The following is a 19,036-nucleotide window of genomic DNA, read 5'->3' as shown; positions in this document are numbered from 1 at the left end:
ATGAGACATTATATAAGCAGAATATGAGACAATTTGTTTTTTACTGGGTCTCTTTTGGCTAATTCAGAGTTTAGCTTCTATTTTAGCAGCATGCCAATGTTTTTGACCAATTTAGTTTACTGAGGATTTTTAAGCTATTTTGGAGTTTAGCTAGTATTTAAGCAACATGCTAGTTTTTTTAAGCTACTTTGAGATCTACTGGGGTTTTTTGAGCTAATTTGGAATTTAGGTCATATTTAAGCAACACACTAAATATTTTTTACCAAAATTGGCATGTATTAGAGATTTTAAAGCACTTTTGCTTTAATTTTTTCAGAAATTTAGGTGAACTTCAGCGCTCTTTTATAGTTCTTTAACCACATTATCAGTCATTTAGCAAATTTACCTTTGGAAATAGCTTTTTGATTTTCAGCAAATCCCTTCAGCAATTAAATTAAACTGTGTCATCATTTTCAGCAAAAAGCTTCAGGATCTTCATCAAGTACTTAAAAAAAACTATTCACACTAGCATTATTGCAGGTAATGCAACTTTTTGAGTTTTTTTTTACATCTTTATTCTATGGATGGACGGTGTTGATTTTCTGAGGAAAATCAGAGTTTATTGAGGCTAAATATAGTCGTTTCAAAGACTAAAAGGTTCTCAAGGATCAGATTCTGTTTTTCTTTATTTTTTATTTAAAAAAAAAAACTAGAAGCTTTGGGACGGTTTCTTCTTATGCCGGTGTAGGTACCACATCTACTCGGGGTGTCAGAACGGCTCGGGGGCCTGCGACTAGTGATGACGTCACACTACGGAAACCCCACTGAGACAAACTACTTAGCTGTTGGGATGTGCTCGGGCGTTTCATGCTCGGGTTCGCGTTTTCACGGGTTGCTCGGGTTCAACAAATTGTATTCATTTTTGCTGATGAAAATGCATTTTGGCCACACGGAATATGTCCAGCCAAAATGACATTGCTACATGTCCGCACTATACGAGTCCTTTGTGCTCGGGTTCTATTCATTTGTTTTCATTATACGTTGGACTGAATGTCTGTTTCAGCTATTTTTATCTAAAAAAAATTGATAACTCTAATCATAGGCAACAACCTCCAGCCTTAAACATTAATTTAAACTTCACACTGACTTACAGAACCTTATCACTGATTTAAAAGGTATGATTGCAGTTATATTTCCTTTCTAAACATGTTTAAAATAATAAATAAAATCGATTTACAAAAAAAGAGCACACTTCTCTTGGTTTGTTCATTGTTTAATTATTCAAGTCTTATTAAAACAAACAAAAAACCCTGAAAAATTAGTTAAATTCAAATCGGTGTAGAGCCAATCAAACATCGAGACGTCATCAGTTGTCGCAGGCCCCCGAGCCGTTCTGACACCCCGAGTAGATGTGGTACCTACACTGTCAATGTTTTCATGAGGATTGTGGCTCATTTTCAAAACACTGAATTTGTTTCAACTTTCTGGGATCTTGCAGAACGTGCAGGAGGACGGCCAGCATGTTTGGCGCCTGAAGCACTTCAACAAACCGGCCTACTGTAACTTCTGCCACACTGTGCTGCTGGGAGTCCGCAAGCAGGGCCTCTGCTGCTCCTGTGAGCCCCGCACCATCTGCACAAACTTCTCATTTATTAGTGTTTTAGCAGCATTCAGGCCACTTTTTTTTTTTTTGATTTCCAGTTTTTGGTAGTCAAACTCTTTCTTTTAATATTGAGACATTTGACCTTTGTAATTTAATTATCTTACAGCTTTGGCTTAAATACACTTTCATTTTTTATCAGCACTGTTCTGTGGGTTTTAGGTCAGTGCTACTCTGCTAAAGTATTTCAATAACAGTTCTTCAACGAATGAGACTTTTACCTCTGCAACTACAATTTACTTATAGTTTTTCTATGTTGTTGGTATCTTTCAATGGTTCAAACTTTTGTTCTTTTCCTTCATCTGCTTCCTTCAGTATGCAAGTACACAGTGCATGAGCGCTGCGTGTCCAAAGACATCGCTCCCTGCATCAGCACCTACGCCAAGTCCCGCAGACACACCAATGTGAGTGCAAACGGGTTGAAGCATGCTTCCTGCATGTTTTGTGGCAGAAAAGCATCATGGGAAAGTCTCCAACATTTGTCCTCTCAGTCTACAAGGCCTCATGTCCTGCTATCATGTAAGAGGCTGAAAACACGTTTCTGGTTGCTCCTTAAAACATTCTCTTCCTGAAATGCTCAGAGCTTAGCTCCAAAAGCCACGCCCCCTCAGAGGAGATTTTGGAAACAGAGGCTTCAGATCAACATGAAAAATGGCTTTTAAGGCATTTAAGTTGTGGGATTTTGGTTAGAAGCTTCATAATTAAAACTCTGCTGGGAACATATTTTTTAATTAAAAACAATTATCATAGGGGGACTTTAAATGTAGAGACGTGATTGGTGCAGAAGAAGGGGTTGGACATAAACATGCAGCATTCTGTCGGTGAAAGTAAAACTTCACCTGATCAAAGCTAACGCTGCAGAAGTTCCTGCATGGAGTCAAACCAGGATCAGCAGAAAAAGACTGGAAAACCAGAAACTTGAAGGAAATATTGAAAATTTGAGACAGAAAATTAAATTAATATAAATATCAAAACTATAAACCCAAAACTGTTACCAACAAAAAGGATCAGTACCAAGAATGACAAGTCTGAATTGAAACTCAAAGTGCAGAGTGAGCAAAATGACAAAAAAAAAAAAACAAATTTCAATCACAATTAAAAATAAACGTTTTGTTGGGTAACAGATTTAGGTTTAAAATGTTTTATATTTCCAGTCATTTCCTTTAAGCTGATTCTGATTTGACTCCGTCTTCCTGTGTTCACGACCCGTCTTCTGTGAGGGCTGTAGAAAACCTTCAAACAAGAATTACTGAACTTTTGACCAAACATTGGGACGTTCTATAAAAATTATACAAAGACATGAATGAAAAACTGCCGTTTTTTTGTAGTGCTGTCATATACTTTTTGTGGAACCTCCACCTGCGAGCTGAAACTCGTGCGGTCTGTCTCTGCTGTCGTAGGTCATGCTGCACGTGTGGATGGAGGGAAACTGCCCCTCCAAGTGCGACCGCTGTCACAGGAGCATCAAATGCTACCAGGGGCTGACGGGCCTGCACTGCGTCTGGTGTCAGATCACAGTGAGTCCAAAGGAGGGAGGGGACGATGAAATCCAGAGGAGGACTTGAAACAAAAACAAACATATCACAAGTTGTGTCAGATGTTACAACATACTTCACACTTGTGGACAATTTACTCTACTTCCTACTTGTTAGAATCATTTGCTGGAACTTCCACCCCATGTGTTGGTGGGGCATTTCCTCCCAGCTCCAGCAGGTGTCACTGCAGACTTTAGATCGTCATGACTGCTGTGGCTCAGAGCCCAGAGTTCTGTTCTTGACTCAGAGCTCAAAAGTGCTGTCTCTCTGTGTTTTAGCTGCACAACAAGTGTGCGTCCCATGTGAAGCCCGAGTGTGACGGAGGCGTCCTGCGGGACCACACTCTGCTGCCCTCCTACATCTGCCCCGTCGTGCTGGTGAGAACTGCTCTCAGTGTCCTTCTGCAGGTGACCCTCCTATGTGGAGGCTCCACCCCTTTGATCCTCCTCTGTTGCTTAATCCCAACTCATCAATCTTTAGTGATCAGTAAGAGGGAGGAGACTAAAACGCTCAATGAGGAGAAGGAACACTACAAATGTTGGAAAATATGAAGTTCAATCATTATTTTTCTTTATGTTACTAGATCCTCAAAAGAAAACCACAAACTTGCTTTAATCAAATGTATCAAAACCAGAAACCTTTTAATCAAGCTTCTTTAAAATGTGCCTGACTTAGTACTTTAGCAAACTTTAAATCTTAATGTAGAAAACCCAACATCTGTCAAAAAACTTAGAAATAAAAGTTAGAAGAATAAATCTTCTCTTTCTTCCTCTAAACAACAATCCATTTTCAATTCAATATGTTTATGTATTTATTTTCTTTAAGATTTTAGCTAAAGATCAACTGATACTTCACTTGATTTAATCCAATGTAAAACAGGAAAGCATTTGTTCACGAGTTTGAATTTTGCCTTCCTGTTTGCAGAAAGTTTTCTCTGGCTGCTGTCTTTCCTGGTGATTCATTGTTCTTTATGGTTTTTTATACTCACTTATACAGAAATGACCTTAGAAGAGACTCAATTTATTACAGAATAATCATTTATTCATCATTCAGAAAAACTTTCATATAATTTATTGTAATATGATGCTAGAACTTTCTACTCAGAAATTGTTATATCAGTCAGTCTGAAGCTTCACGAACACTCATAACAATAAATAAAATTAAACATATTTTTCCTTTTACTAGACAAGAGCAGAAAGCAGCAAAAAAAGGACCAAATAAAGGATATTTTCTTTGTGAATCATAAGAAGCCTGTGTGTGTTCTCCTGCTTACCGTTACTTCTGTCACAGGAACGCCATCATGCTCTGAAGCTGGGTGACGGAGACCTGCCGTCCTGCAACAGCCCTGACGACTCCGGTCAGATTTTCAAGTTCTCCCCGGGTGATGGTCAGGCTCTGCAGGTCGAACACTCCTCCACAGTGGTTTGGCGGATTCGGCCCACAGTTGCAGTTAAACTGTGTTCTCCCTCTCACTAGATCACCCCCCTCCCAGGAACACACCCCCTGTTGGTCCTGGTTAACCCAAAGAGTGGAGGAAGGCAGGGAGAAAGGTGAGCTCTGACTAAGATGGGAGTAAATGTGATTGATACGGACAACAAGTTTTGATGGATGCAGGTTGAATGCTGATGTAGATGGTCACTGACAGGCGTAGATGGTCACGGGAGGCCGTAGATAGATGCAGACGGACATAGATGGTCGCGGACCGACGTGGATAGTTGCAGAGGGACGTAGATGGTTGCAGACGGACTTGGGTAGTCGCAGACGGACTTAGATAGTCGCAGACGGACTTAGATAGTCGGGGACGGACTTGGATAGTCGCAAACGGACTTGGATAGTCGCAGACGGACTTAGGTAGTTGCAGGCAGACTTAGGTAGTTGCAGACGGACTTAGGTAGTTGCAGACGGACTTGGATAGCTGCAGACGGACTTAGGTAGTTGCAGGCGGACTTAGGTTGTTGCAGACACACTTAGGTAGTCGCAGTCGGACTTAGGTAGTTGCAGATGGACTTAGATAGTCACAGACGGACTTAAGTTGTTGCAGACGGACATAGATAGCCACAGACGTACTTAGATTGTCACAGACGGACTTAGGTAGTTGGAGACGCACTTAGATAGTTGCAGTCGGACTTAGGTTGTTGCAGACGGACTTAGATAGTCACAGACGGACTTAGGTTGTTGCAGGCGGACTTAGATAGTCACAGACGGACTTAGGTAGTTGCAGACGCACTTAGTCTCAGACGGACTTAGATAGTCACAGACAGACTTAGGTTGTTGCAGGCGGACTTAGATAGTCACAGACGGACTTAGGTAGTTGCAGACGCACTTAGTCGCAGACGGACTTAGATAGTCACAGACGGACTTAGGTAGTTGCAGACGGACTTAGTCGCAGACGGACTTAGATAGTCGCAGACGGACATAGATAGTTTCAAGCGGACTTACTGTAGATAGTTGCAGACGGAGTTAGGTTGCTGCAGACGGACTTTAATAGTCGCAGACGGACTTAGGTAAATGCAGACGGACTCGGATGGTTGCAGATGGACTTAAGTAGTTGCAGACAGACAGATGGTTGCAGACAGACGTAGATGGTTGCAGACAGACGTAGATGGTCACAGACGGATGTAGGTAGTTGCTGATGGACGTAGATGGCTTTTTACAAACCATGATATACCATTGCTCTTACAGAATCCTGGTTTAGTTCTTTATCTCAGTTCAAATCCAGTTTAGTTTGTTACTCTTACTGCGTTAACTTTGACCTCTTTGTGTATTTGAACGAACCTACCTGCATTGTCATGCACTGAATATTTTCTCTTTTTAGTGATTCAGTTTTACTTCTTCTCCAGAGTCTTGAGAAAATTCCGGTACCTGTTGAACCCGAGGCAGGTGTACAGTTTGGAACAAGGAGGGCCAATGGTCGGGTAAGTCCAACCAACTCCTTCCTCTTTTGTAACTTTTCTGCTGAAACAGAAAAATGTAGAATTAAACATTTTGAAGTTTTGAGTGAAGGGCTGTTTTTGACACCAGCTATGTTCCATCCATCCTTCATCTTTTGTTTTGGCTCATGGGAGCAGCAGCTTTGTAAAGGGAGAAGAGTTCCCTGTCCCACTCCTGCACAAGGATGCTGATTCAAGACCATAACATTACTAATTTATACTTGGCGTGCTCACTAACCATACTAAGTCCTTTACTCTGGGCCACACCCCTTCTTTTTCAGCATTTTTCTGCCACTCAATCAGTTCTTCCTCTGAAATCCTGTAAATCTTCGACACACTTCCTGTATCAGTGCAGTTTAACCATTTTGAGTAAATTCAATCACAAACCTCCAGTCTGCTCCATGTTTCACGTTTCTGTCATCAGGTCAGATGACAATAGAGAACCTAATTTTTCTCCTGAAAGTTGGGTTCTAGTGCCCCCTGGTGGCGTAAAGATCTTTTTTTGATTCTCCTCTGATGGCTACATTGATGTTTTGGCGGCTCTTTGTTCCTGATGTAACAGGTGTAATGATGAAGACTCTTCCAGTTTCCTTTAAATCACAGGCGTCAAACTCAAAGCCTCGAGGGCCAGAGTCAAACATGTTTTCCAACCAACCTGCCATAGAAGCTCCTTACTGGCTAAACACACCTGATCCAGGTAATCAGCAGCAGAGGAGACAGGGTCTCTGGAAAGATGACAGGAAGCTGGTCCTCGAGGCCTGGAGCTTGACACCCCTGCTTTAAATGGAGAATTGGATGGATGGATGGATGGATGAGGTGAAGTCACAAGTCAATTCTCATGGCGTTTTTTTGTTTTTTATAAATCGTTTTGTCCCAGACTCAAAGTGTTCAAGGAACTCTACAGATAAAGCTCTGATTAACGTGTCCGTTATTCAAACCTGGACTGTTGAAAGTGAGATACGCCCCTTAAACTCCTGCTGAACGTTGACAGCCTGGTTCTCTCCATTGATTGCAGGTGTGTTTATGGGCGGGAAGTTCCTCTGATTTGTTTGACCCTCTGACTCTTCTGGTTCAGACTTCAGGAGTGTTCTCCGTTGGTGCTTCAGGCTTGTTAGTGGAAGAAAAGGCCTGATAGCTGAATCTGGAGAGCTTCACCTTCAAGGGGCCTCTGAATCACCTCGTGTCCAAGTCCTGAACGGACAGCCGGCTGCAAGGGCATTGACCCATCATGCAAAGGGTGCTGGGGCAGAACTCCAATCCTTACATTGTGTTTTGTCTGTCCTGCTGTTGAGAGTCAAACAAACAAAAAGAAAAGGAAAACTTGCTGGGATTCATCAAAATATAGACTAAAGTGTTTTTAATTAACAAGATAATAGCCAGTAAAATTAAGTTTACACAACTAAATTTATATATCCTTTTTTTAAAACCCTATTTGGGCTTAAAGAAATGGAAGAAGTACAAGAACTAAGTGTGAAATAGAAATGTTTTCTTCTTTTACTGTTTCATTCGATGTATAATACAGCGCTACCTACTGATATTTTATGAAGCCAAATACACAACAGACATAAATGTGTCATTATAATAACATTTTTAAGGAAAAATTAAAAAAAATATCTAATTTGTGAAATTCTCTGTTGATCCTACAGGTGACAAAAATCATTAATACTTGGAGTCTGTTCATTTTGTGCATCAATAATGTATTTATTTATAAATTTTATTTTGTTTTTGTCATTCATTTTATATTATTATTTAGACAATAATAATAATAATATATAAAAAAGGAAAGGAAAAAAAAATTAAAGACAGCTATTTTTATATTTCCTCCGTCTGAAAGCAGCGTTTGTATTGCTTTCACTTAAAATAACCGACATTTTTGCTAGTTTATGAGGCAGACATTAAAGTAACATCATTTCTATAGTTGAGAATCTGCGTTTCAGGATCACTTGTTTCCGTCTACTGGACTGGAAGTAGTCAGACTGTGTGATCATGTTCTAGCTTTACCGAGTCACTGACAGCCAGGAGCGTGTTAAAAGAGGACAACTCGGAGGTTTCGATTCCAGGACCCAATTAAATCAAGGATCTGGGTTGTTTTGTCCAACTGGTGCCGATACCCTAACCTTGACCCGGTACCGCTACGCGTCTGGTTTTGATACTGCTGCGCGTCCGCCTCTGGTACCAGATTAGGATAGATCCACGTCCCAGTAGTAGACCCGGAGGTTGGGAGCTGTGATTTAACTGAAACAGCCAGCATGTCAAGTTTTGAAGAGTTGGGTACACCCAAATGTCAAAATCTGGTTGTCAAATGCTGGTTCTGGGTCCAGACGTGAAGTCCGCTGTGATCATGTACAAGCTCTTTCAGCACCAATGTCAGCTGACTTGTACTTGGATTATTCTTCTTTGAAGACAAACCGTGCAGATCATGCATGTCACCAAACTGAACAGTGATGACCTGCAGCCCTTTAGGAGGGTCCACTGACTGGTTCCATGGTTGTAGATCCCTGTGGGACTCGTTAGCGGACACAACTCGGATGAACATGTCCTTTTGGTCAAATGATTTTCAGTCTTTAGGGCATGGATGCCCAAAGTGAGGCCTGCAGACCAAATTTGGCCCGCTAAAGGTTATCTTTTGGACCGCCAAGTTGTGGCTACGGAAGCTGCGGAGTGTTAGTTAAAACCTTTACCTGGTTCCTATGGATTCTCAATGGTGTTCCAAAACTTTACAGCTGTAAGATACTTTCAGTCTGTTTAAGCACATATTATCTTCTGCTGCACAACATTGGTTACTAGCTGTCCAGAACTGCACTGACATGATCCTGTTTGGCACAGAGCAGCTTTTATTTTGAAAATTATAAGTTATTTGAGCTTCTGTCAAACGAAAAACATAATCACATTTTGAGAGATGCAAGGCTTCCTTTTTTTAACGTTTTTGCTTTTGTTTATGCCAAAAAATAGATATAATTCATATAATAAAAAAGAAAATCATGAATGCAAATCCAGATTTCTTAAAGGTTAAAGTAAAGACTATGCGGCTCCTTCTAGTTTTTGATCAGTAGAAAACGACCCCAAATGGCTCTTTTACTGTTAAAGGTTGCTGACCCCTGAACCAGAACAACACAAGGGGCAAAACAAAAGTTTTAGTGAAACCATCAGACCCCTGATCTTCTGCAGGAACCCCTCATGGCCCAAATGTGCCTTTTTTCTTCTAGACTCTTTAAACTATTCAAACTGTAGTTGCACTGAGATGCTGACAGAGATGCCGCAGATTTGTTAACAGACGAACCACAGATTATCAGGTTATGGTTGAGCTTTTCATCTCCCGAGTCACGGGTAGAAACACTTTTGCTCCCAACACTCCAATCCCTCTGGTTTCTACCAACAAGGGGGAGATGTACGTGAGCATGCAGGAAGGAGGGGCCGGGAGATGCCAGACAGCTTTATCCAAAACACATTTAAAGTCCCTCTGAAGAGCATAGCATGCACATGCCCAGTGAGCGCGCTTTTCCAGGGTTAAGGGAGTGGAGGGGGCTGCAGAGGTCTGCGGGCCCAAGCCTCTAAGCTCCCCTTCATTAGATCATTCGGAGCTTAGAAATCCCCCAGAAACACAATCAACGGCTTAATTCTTGCAAAAAGCTCTCAAACGTCTTATGGTGACAGTGAGCAAATCTTTTCCTGTGTGGATCCCCTGTTTCCTGCCTAAATCTCATGGATCTGTTCCCCCAGGCTCAACTTTTTCCACGACGTTCCTGATTTCAGGGTCCTAGCATGTGGAGGGGACGGCACTGTGGGCTGGATCCTGGATTGCATCGGTAATCTGATTACTCTGACTGCTTCAACGTTCAGGGTTTGCTGTGAATGTGACAGAACAGACACTTTTGATGTGTTGTGGTGGAAACAAGTCTTAAAATACTGTGATCAGACGTCTGACTGAATTCCCTCCATGGTCGCTCGGCTGGTCAACCAGAACCTCGGGACACCAGAACTGTTTTCATGATTTGATTGTACCTCCCTCTGCAGAAAAGGCCAGCTTTAGCAAACACCCTCCAGTGGCCATCCTCCCTCTGGGCACAGGGAACGACCTGGCACGCTGCTTACGGTGGGGAGGAGGTGAGTACGGCCTCCACGCCGTTTCTGTTTCCATGGTTACAGTAAAAAACAGGAACAAGAGAAGCACTAGAATGCCTAAACATTTAGATCTTCAAATTTGATCTTACTCAATAACCCTTTAACACCTGAGGCGTCACCGGTGACGCTTAAACACTAAATCTTTAACAAATTGTAACTTTTCAACCGATAATTCCGGTAGATTCTGAAAGAGAAAAGCAGCTCAACGAGTTTAACGATTAAAAAGTTACAGTAAGAACTTAAACACTGGAGCTCCAGTGTTTAAGGGTTAACGCAGAGCTAGAACCCCCCCACAACACATAAAGCCTCAGACTCTGGTATATAATATATATATTTATTATATTAATACACACAGACGGTTTTAGACTATAATTTCAGGAAATAAATACGTTTATTCTAAATTGTAAAAAATTTGGCAATGATCAACAGACAGCACTTTTAAAGTCCATTTATAGAGGTCAACAGCCAAAAACAGTAATTTAGTGTTTTGTTACTCATTAACAAGAGAGCAGAATCTGTCTTTTAACCTGTTTCGTTTTCAGAAAAAAAGTTCAGCACACACAATTGTGTTGTTTTAACACAACACAAATTGACATTCCTACCAAAAAATAAAAACAACCAAAGAGATATGATTGATTTTTGATTGACTTTTTACACTTGATTCAAACAGTTTGGCGTTCACATTTCATTTAGTAGTTATCTATAAACATTCTGCTTCTGTTTAGTTACTTGTAGACTTCGAACAGGATTCCTATGGCTCAGCATTGATCATAGAAAATATTGATAAGATCACTGAACAGCACTATTTCAGCACTAAATGATCTCCTCTCAGCTCATGAGCTGCTTAACTTCTTGAATTTGCTCTTGTTGAGTGTTCTTCGTGTGTTGTAGTGTGTAGTGGAGTTGTCATTTTTGTCCTAACAGTACAGGTTACCAAGTGAGTCACTGTGAATGTTGAAGCTGATGGAAGCAAATTTTCTGGAAAGTTGAGTGGTCCAAAGACTGTTTGGGAAAGTTTTCTGGAAGAGTTAAAATGCAGGTGTGAGCACTTCAAAGAGGTTTACACACAAACAAAGCTTGAGTCACAACCACGCTTACAGGTGCACACAGGCCGTCTGCAGGGGAAAAATGGTCAAACATGTGCGGGGCACACTGACGGCCCACACAAAATATCAAGGTGCATTCTTGAATAGAGCTTTATTATTGTCCTTTAAGGTTTAAAGTGCTTTACAGTCACATTCACCAGAAAACACTCATTCACGATGTGGGGAACAGTGTTGAGCCCACGGACGCTCTTAAGCCAGGGCAGGAACTGAGCTAGAAACCTTTGATCAGAGGTTGAACGTTCCACCTCTGCGCCGCAGCTGCCATAGACCGCTCAGTGAACCCGTAGAGAGGAAATGTTCAACGTTTTTCTATGGGCGTGCTGCGGGCGACATGTACTGTAAGCGTAAGTAAGGTGGAAGTAGGGGGGATGTAGGCGTGTCGTATGGATTTTAATCCAGAATCCCGTAGGCTCCATTCATAATGTGGGTGTTTGATGGAGAAGTGCGGTTGGTGAGTTTGGAGATCGTTTGGAGAAAGTCTGGAGATTTAGATAACTAATAATAATAAAAAATATTAATTATAAAACCAATATTTTTCACTTAAACACACTGACCTGATCTCAATGTTGTTAAAGTAGGATCATGTCCAAAACCTTGTGACACTGCTTTGTCACACGAATATGCATTTAGAAAAAAATATATACATATTTTTAACATTTATTTTTCATTGAAGCACCTGTTTCACCCTTAAGAGACCAGAACCATAGGAATCAATCATCAATATTCATTTATCTCTCACTTTTTTATTCTTGGTGAAAAAAAAAGTGTCTGTAAACCAAGAAAAATACTATTAAACAAACTCCTATGAGTCAAAACTATGATTCTTTTTTTAGCGTCCTAAGGTGCCATTTTATTTCTGTGTGGAATGATCATCGATCTGCTTGGTTATACAGGGTACGAGGGCGGCAGCCTGCTAAAGGTTCTGCGGGACATTGAGCACAGTGAAGAGGTGGTGCTGGACCGCTGGCACATCGACATCGTCCCCTGTGACAAGTTGGAGAATGGTGACCCCGTCCCCTACAACATCGTTAACAACTACTTCTCCATTGGAGTGGTAAGAACACCGCTGACAGAACTCGGATGGTCTTCAAAACCAAACCATAAACATCACAAGTGGCGCTTAAATGCAAAATCTTCAACATAATTTAGTTTTAAACCTTTAAGGTGATCATTCCAGCTGATTCTGAAGGAGAAGAGCCGCTTTTCTCCTTCAGAATCAACTGGAATGATCACCTTAACAGTTGAAAAGTTACAGTAAATCAAAGAACATGAACACTGGAGCTCTGGTGTTATAGGGTTAATAACATAACAAAATCTAAATGTAAAAATATTTATTTTAAGACAGACTTTACAGCTTGACATGCAAACCCTTTTTTGATGCTTTCTTTATTCTCCATGAAGGACAACTATGGGAGGCATTTGATCTTTAAATGACCCATTTTCATTTGATCAAAGCTCACATTTCCACATTATTTTATGACAGGCAGGTAAAGAAAACACTGGTGTGTTCAGCCTTAATTCCTTCATTGTTCAGAATCCACTGGGTGGTATCAACAACCGTTAATCGTGGTATTAAATCCAACAATTAGGGATGTAACAATTCAGTCAAGCCTGGATTCAATTCAATTTATAGTTTTAAAGACATGATTTTGATGTTTTCCTTTTTTTCCACAACATAAAGAATTTCAGGTATTTTAAAGCCAAGTATGTTTTCTTTTTGCCCCTCACATCAAACAGAAATGATTTAATACAAATGAACAATTATACATAATACTGACATATATCCAACCCCTGCCTCGCCCTCGTGCACACTCATGTGCAGCTTGCAGAGAAAAAAACAGGCAAAGAGAGCTAAAGAGTTAATAAAAAAGAGCCAGACTCCCAGGAAGAAGTCAGAAGAGAAACTGTGGTGAAACTGTGCCGTCATCATGACTGTTGTTACGGTAGATTGGTCAAAGATGGATGAAAATGTAAAGTTGCACGGTGAGGAACAGATCTCGGCTTTACTTGAATTTGTGTGAATAGTTGCAATTGCAACAAAATCCTGGAAGGACTGACTTATGTGAAACTTTTAAATCTGAAGGAGCTGTGAGAATTTTGTGTGAGGAGAGCGATGAAGAACTCGCAGTCGGCGCACACTCAAGGTGCTTACACACCGGCCGTGTGTGGTGCGTTCAAGAACCCGCTCCACGCAGTGCACTCACACAGGTATCAGCAGGAGGAGAATCTTCTTCTATTGTATCTTTACTGTTCATTAGAGCTCCTCCTCCACCTACAATAGAGAGAACCTCAGAGCAAAACGTCAAAGCCGTGAAAATCCTCCAAATCTTGCTCCAGTCTTTTTTGTTTTCAAGACTCTGTTCCTTTAATGCCTGTCTGGGTGTCACTTTAATCCAACCGGACACAAACCGCAACGATTCATTTCTCTTTGATCATGTTTGGCACTTCCATGCTTTGAAGCAGACGCTATCCACGCACCACTCCCAAATCCAGGTCCCTGATTGGTCATTGTGCTGCGCTGCTGCGATTATGCGTACAAATGTTGAACCGGGTTGAACAGTCCGTGCACGCTCAGTGTGTGTCCAATTTGTACGTAGAGCTCGCGACCCAACTTAAACTATCAACTCACGCAGAGGCCAGGAATTCTGGTGTGCGTTTGTTTGCATTGACTTTTCATTGAATGTGTCCGTTTGATTGTGCGGTTGGTGTGTAAGCACCTACACACACACACACACAGGCGCGCCTGCATGGAATACTGTTAAATCGATTTTTTTATTTTCTGCATCGATGAACATGTTGATGAGCTCGAATCGTTTTTTTATCGATTCCCGAAGAATTGTTACATTCTTACCAACGATCCAAGTAAAAGGTTCCAGAACATTTCAAATCCACTTTGCCATAACTCATCTCCAGAAGCAGCTCCTGCAGGATACAGACAGGACAGGTAAGCACAGATTTGTAAAGCACCAAACTTTGAGGGAATAGGGACCACCTCCCTGAAGTTTCATGAGCTGACAAAGATCAGCGAAGGATGATCTGAATTGAACCCAGAGTATCAGGTTCTGCAATCTGGAAGAATAATGGTGTTTCCACTGTGAACCTTTTCATTGCTTCATGGCTGGCCCTCCTGGCCCCAAGAATGTCTCTGCAGTGGAAATGCAGCTAAATGTTACAGAAGGAGGAAGATACTTGAGAGACACGTGGAACTGGAGATCCGTGAACGATTATTTGAGTCATTGGAGGAGAAATTGTTCAACTGAGACACACTAGTTGCTGCAATATAATGATGAAGATGACAGAGATCTGGTCTCTGTGGACACAATTAACACATTCATTTATGAGCTTCTGGCTCCTCTGGGCAGATTTGTTCCTTTAATGGAGGGAAGACAAAGCTGTCAGGTGACAGTTGCTTAGCAACCTCTTAATGCCGTCCTGATGGGGATGCTTTACGAGGGCCTCTGGGATATTTCTGGAGAGGTGACAAACAAAGTGTTCCAGACATTACAGCACTGCTCTGAGGTTTGCCATGCAGTCGCTTCAGCATCTCCACATGCAGCTGAATGCAAAGTCACAGGAGGCGGAGCTATGTGGCCAGGTCGTTTCTATGGGAATAAGCAATGAAGGATGCTGCTCATTTCATGGCTGACAGGTTGGTGAGCGGTCTGACCAATTCATGAGTTTAAGGTGATCAGTGAAGAATAGAACACTGTCTGATCAATATTAAAAAAAACATGGAAACATCCTCATCAAATGTCACTGAAGCTTATTTCACTTTTGCTGCAACACAGGATAGTATGACATAAATAACAGTTGATAATATCAGAATATGGGGGCTGTCAAATACTATAGTTAAAGAATTTTAAAACAGTAAAAATGTGAGTACATCTGTTCGATCAGCTGGACCCTGTAACTATATTATAATCACCCAATAATTCTGAAAAAGTTATTCCCCGATCCATCCACACAATCACATTATTCCAGGGTTTCCGCTGGGTCTTAAGAAATCTTAAAAGCATCAAATGTGATGAATTGGGAAATAATGCCTTAAAAACATCTCAAATTTTGATATATTTGACCATAAAAATGGTCCTGGTTGAAACTTCTCCGTTTCACATTTCATGTCAAAAATGTCATTTCCCAACTAAAACTATTTTGAACTATTTTTGAAACCAGTTGCTATGCCTAATACACTGCAGTTTGAATAAATAAGTGAAGGAAGAGCTCTAAAGCATCAAGGCACTGATCAAAAACAAGACAAGAAGCTACAGTTTTGGTCATAAAATGGAAATAAATAATTAAGATGGGAAATGTTTAATTAAATGGGAAAAAACTGAGAAACTGCTCTTAATAGTGTGGATGCTTAGTAAGTACAAACACTGCTCGTATTTTTATTGCTTGTATTTTTTGTATTCATAAACTTTTTTGGTTTTGGAAATATTGAGCAAAATTTACCCCATTGGAAATGAATGAGAAAATCTTCAAAGATTAACATCAAGCCTATAAATATATTCATTAGCTATGTTTTCATCTTTTATAGTCATTTTACCTAATATTTTAGCCACATGCTAACATTTTTGGCTTCTTTAGTTTACTAAGGAATTAAATGCTATTTTGGAGTTAAGCTAGTATTTAAGCAACTAGCTAGCTTTTTTTCCCCACTAATTTGTCAGGTTCCGGTTCCGGGTCAATGATCCTTAATAGCCTGATTTTATTAATATTTGATATTAAGTCCTGAACCGGATATTGATAATTCATGTAGAGAAAATGGTATGGTCGAGTCGGGGTGGGATTATATAAGTTCGCTTCCTTCCACTCCCTTTCAAGTGATCAACTTGTGATTTATTAAGTGATATGTTATGTATGTATTATGACCTGATTGCTTGAAATAAACCATTTCATTCATTCATTCATTCATTCATTCATTCATTCATTCATTCATTCATCTACTGAGTTTTTTATACTAATTTGGAGTTTAGCTCTTTTTTTAATCAATTTTAGCTAATTTGTTATCTACTGTTGGATTTATAGGCTAATTTAAAGTTTAGCATCTATTTTAGCAACAGGCTAGTTTAGCTTATATTAAAGAAACACACTCAATATGTTTGCAAAATTGGCATGTATTTGGAATTTTTGAGTAATTTTACTACACATTTGTCAGAAATGTAGGTCAACTTCAATGCTCTTGCATAGTACTTTAAGGAAATTTCTAGTCTTTTAGCAAATTTAACATTTTGCAAATCGATTTTGCATCATCAGCAAATTCCTTCAGCAATTACAGTAAGTTGCGTCACCTTTTTTAGCATCTTCAGTGACTACTTTCAGTAAAAAACCTTTACACTAGCATTATTCCAGGTAATGCAACTTTTCTAGTTTTTTACATGCATTGTGTAAAAAAGGTCTTAAAAAGTCTTAAACTTAACAAGAACAAACTTGTAGGAACCCTGTATTTGTATATGAATGTATGTCATGGTGACAGAATAATATCTGTGGCAGGAGTCAGAAGAGTAAATCATGGCTAGATTCCAAGAAAGAATCTGGAACAAGTTCAGGGGAAAATCTGAGCCTAAAGAAGCTAATAAATGGCAATAAAACATCACTAAAATATACAGTTTTTACAGTTTATATAATTTCAATGTTTTTACAGCTCAATGTGCTCTTCCTTCTAATTAAACACCTGAAAACGTGATGTTTTCATTTGTTTTCACTCTCATCATAAGTGGATGTAGAACCAGTTCTCTGTTCCCACTGCCTCACTTTAACCCACTTTTCTGCGGTGAGACTAATGTGATGCTGAACGAGCTGAAAGGCAGCGCAGCTTCAGGAAACAGCTGTTCAGGCTGTGTGACAGCTATGGAAAAGGACATTTTTGTCATCTCTGGTTTCACAGAGGTCCACCTTTGACAACAGTACATTACAACGCGGTCTTCCAGTCCCTCATCCCTGCTCACAGCCCTGCTTCCCAGCAGACTGCTGAGCCTCTAGGAGCCTCCGTGACAGATGGCAGAGAGCTTGCAACACCTGAGCAAACCTGACTGACTCACACCAGCCATGTCACTGTTTGCAAGACTTTAAATTGGATTTATAAACCATACAAGGCCCGTCCTTCCTGTCATCCTGTCACCAGCCCTGCTGCTAAGGGTTTGGTTGCTGTGGAGACGGGAGGCTGACAAGGCCAAATCTGAAAGCTTCTACAGTCATCCTTCCTTTCACTAACAGGAGTCACAGAGAACCTTTCAGAAAAACACGTTTTCAAATCTGGTCTAAAAACCGAGGTTTTTAATTTCTCTCATCCACTAAAGAGGACGGTAATGTTAATGTAGGGCCTGGATTCTGATACTGTGATAGCTTTTACGAGCTGAATACCCTGATGCTGTTTCCATTTTATTTTTTGAAGGGAAGTGTGTCTGTGTGGGTATGTGTGTGTTTTTGGGGTGGGGGGTGTTAGTCACCATTGTAATAAACCAATGAGGTTTTTACTACTTAGTCTGATGTCACTGAGGTTTAAAGTGGCTTGTGCTGAAACAACACCTGAATCCAGACCCTCATGAAATGACAAATCAAATATCACAGATGGGAAACATTCACCCTGACAGGTTTTTGATCCTGGTATGATCCAGATCTGCTGCTGATCTGATCCTCCTGAAACACTTTAAGCAAGGTTCAGCAAGTGTTCGGCAACAGAGTCTGTGTGTGAATGTGTGAACGGGTCAGTGACTGTAAAGTGCTTTGGGTCTTCTAGGTAGGTAGAAAGTGCTATTCAAGTATACGCTATTTACTCTCTCATTCTCTACCACTTTCAGAGGTGTTTCCCATTCTGACTTTGGCGTTTCCAGTCCATATTCTGCAAACTTGTGCCTGTTTATTCCAGCTACTTGGTTGTGGCGCTCCATGTAAGCTTTTCCCGTCCACGCTCACTTGCGGCTAGATTACAGTCTCGGGGTGCTGGATTTGGGATGGAACTCTATACAAACACACACGGTGAAGCATAAAGTATTTTTAAAGTTCAGCCTGGAAAGAATTGGATGACATAGAAGTTGCAGTGTCAGCAGCTATGAAAGACGCTAGCTCATGTTTCCACAAGGAAACTGAGCTCAGTGAAGCACACATCAGATGGGAACCATCACACTCTGAATGCTGCTCTGAGTAGTCTGCAAAGAGAGAATTTCAGGACTTTATGGCCAGTACCAGCAGCATTTGAAGACTGTGCTCCTACCGTGGACTTTAAACCTCCCGGCCCGTGCTGTTCAGAAAAGTACAAAATATTTGAATCAAACAAATAGCAAAATCTAAATACTGCCAGTGAATGACAAATGCAAATCCAGCAAAACTACCTGTCCCTTTAAAATTGGAGGAGCTTTCAAATCAGATCATCCCTCTCTCTATAGCAGACTGAAAGGACGTCATTCTTAATTGAGATTTATTTTTTGAAGCAACAGAAAACCTAAACTCCCACTTTGATCAGTATTTGATCTATCTCTAAGTCTTCTCAGTGGTCTTTTAGTTATGCTGTTTTTAGCCCAAATAAAAAAAAAAACTGTTGTTTTCTAGGACATAGTTTCTGCAGAACAGAATAGAAATTCACCTGAGTTGTGGGTGGGAATGTTGGTGCGGAGTAAGCCCCTCCCTCTTGTGGAGCGGAGCAGGAGCTAATATATTTTCTACTATTGATATATGTTACTGGATTGGCTCTTGCCTATTCGCTGC

General features: G+C 40.6%; 1 protein-coding gene across 3 annotated transcripts in view; it reads left to right on the top strand.

Moving 5' to 3' along the window:
• LOC112140936 (diacylglycerol kinase beta) overlaps positions 1-19,036 on the top strand; it is a 112,407-nt gene that overhangs the window by 34,419 nt on the left and 58,952 nt on the right. For all 3 annotated transcript variants that reach the window (XM_024263959.2, XM_024263957.2, XM_024263958.2), the window contains 10 exons: positions 1,478-1,595; positions 1,955-2,043; positions 3,040-3,156; positions 3,453-3,551; positions 4,465-4,575; positions 4,651-4,724; positions 6,015-6,089; positions 9,825-9,910; positions 10,119-10,208; positions 12,226-12,386. In XM_024263959.2, coding sequence (XP_024119727.1) covers positions 1,478-1,595; positions 1,955-2,043; positions 3,040-3,156; positions 3,453-3,551; positions 4,465-4,575; positions 4,651-4,724; positions 6,015-6,089; positions 9,825-9,910; positions 10,119-10,208; positions 12,226-12,386 — 1,020 coding nt within the window. The remainder of the gene's footprint in view (positions 1-1,477; positions 1,596-1,954; positions 2,044-3,039; positions 3,157-3,452; positions 3,552-4,464; positions 4,576-4,650; positions 4,725-6,014; positions 6,090-9,824; positions 9,911-10,118; positions 10,209-12,225; positions 12,387-19,036) is intronic.

The sequence above is a fragment of the Oryzias melastigma genome, unplaced genomic scaffold, assembly GCF_002922805.2.
Source record: "Oryzias melastigma strain HK-1 unplaced genomic scaffold, ASM292280v2 sc00274, whole genome shotgun sequence".
Taxonomy (NCBI): domain Eukaryota; kingdom Metazoa; phylum Chordata; class Actinopteri; order Beloniformes; family Adrianichthyidae; genus Oryzias; species Oryzias melastigma.
The sequence above is the reverse complement of the archived record's forward strand: the minus strand, read 5'-3'. Positions and strand labels throughout refer to the sequence as shown.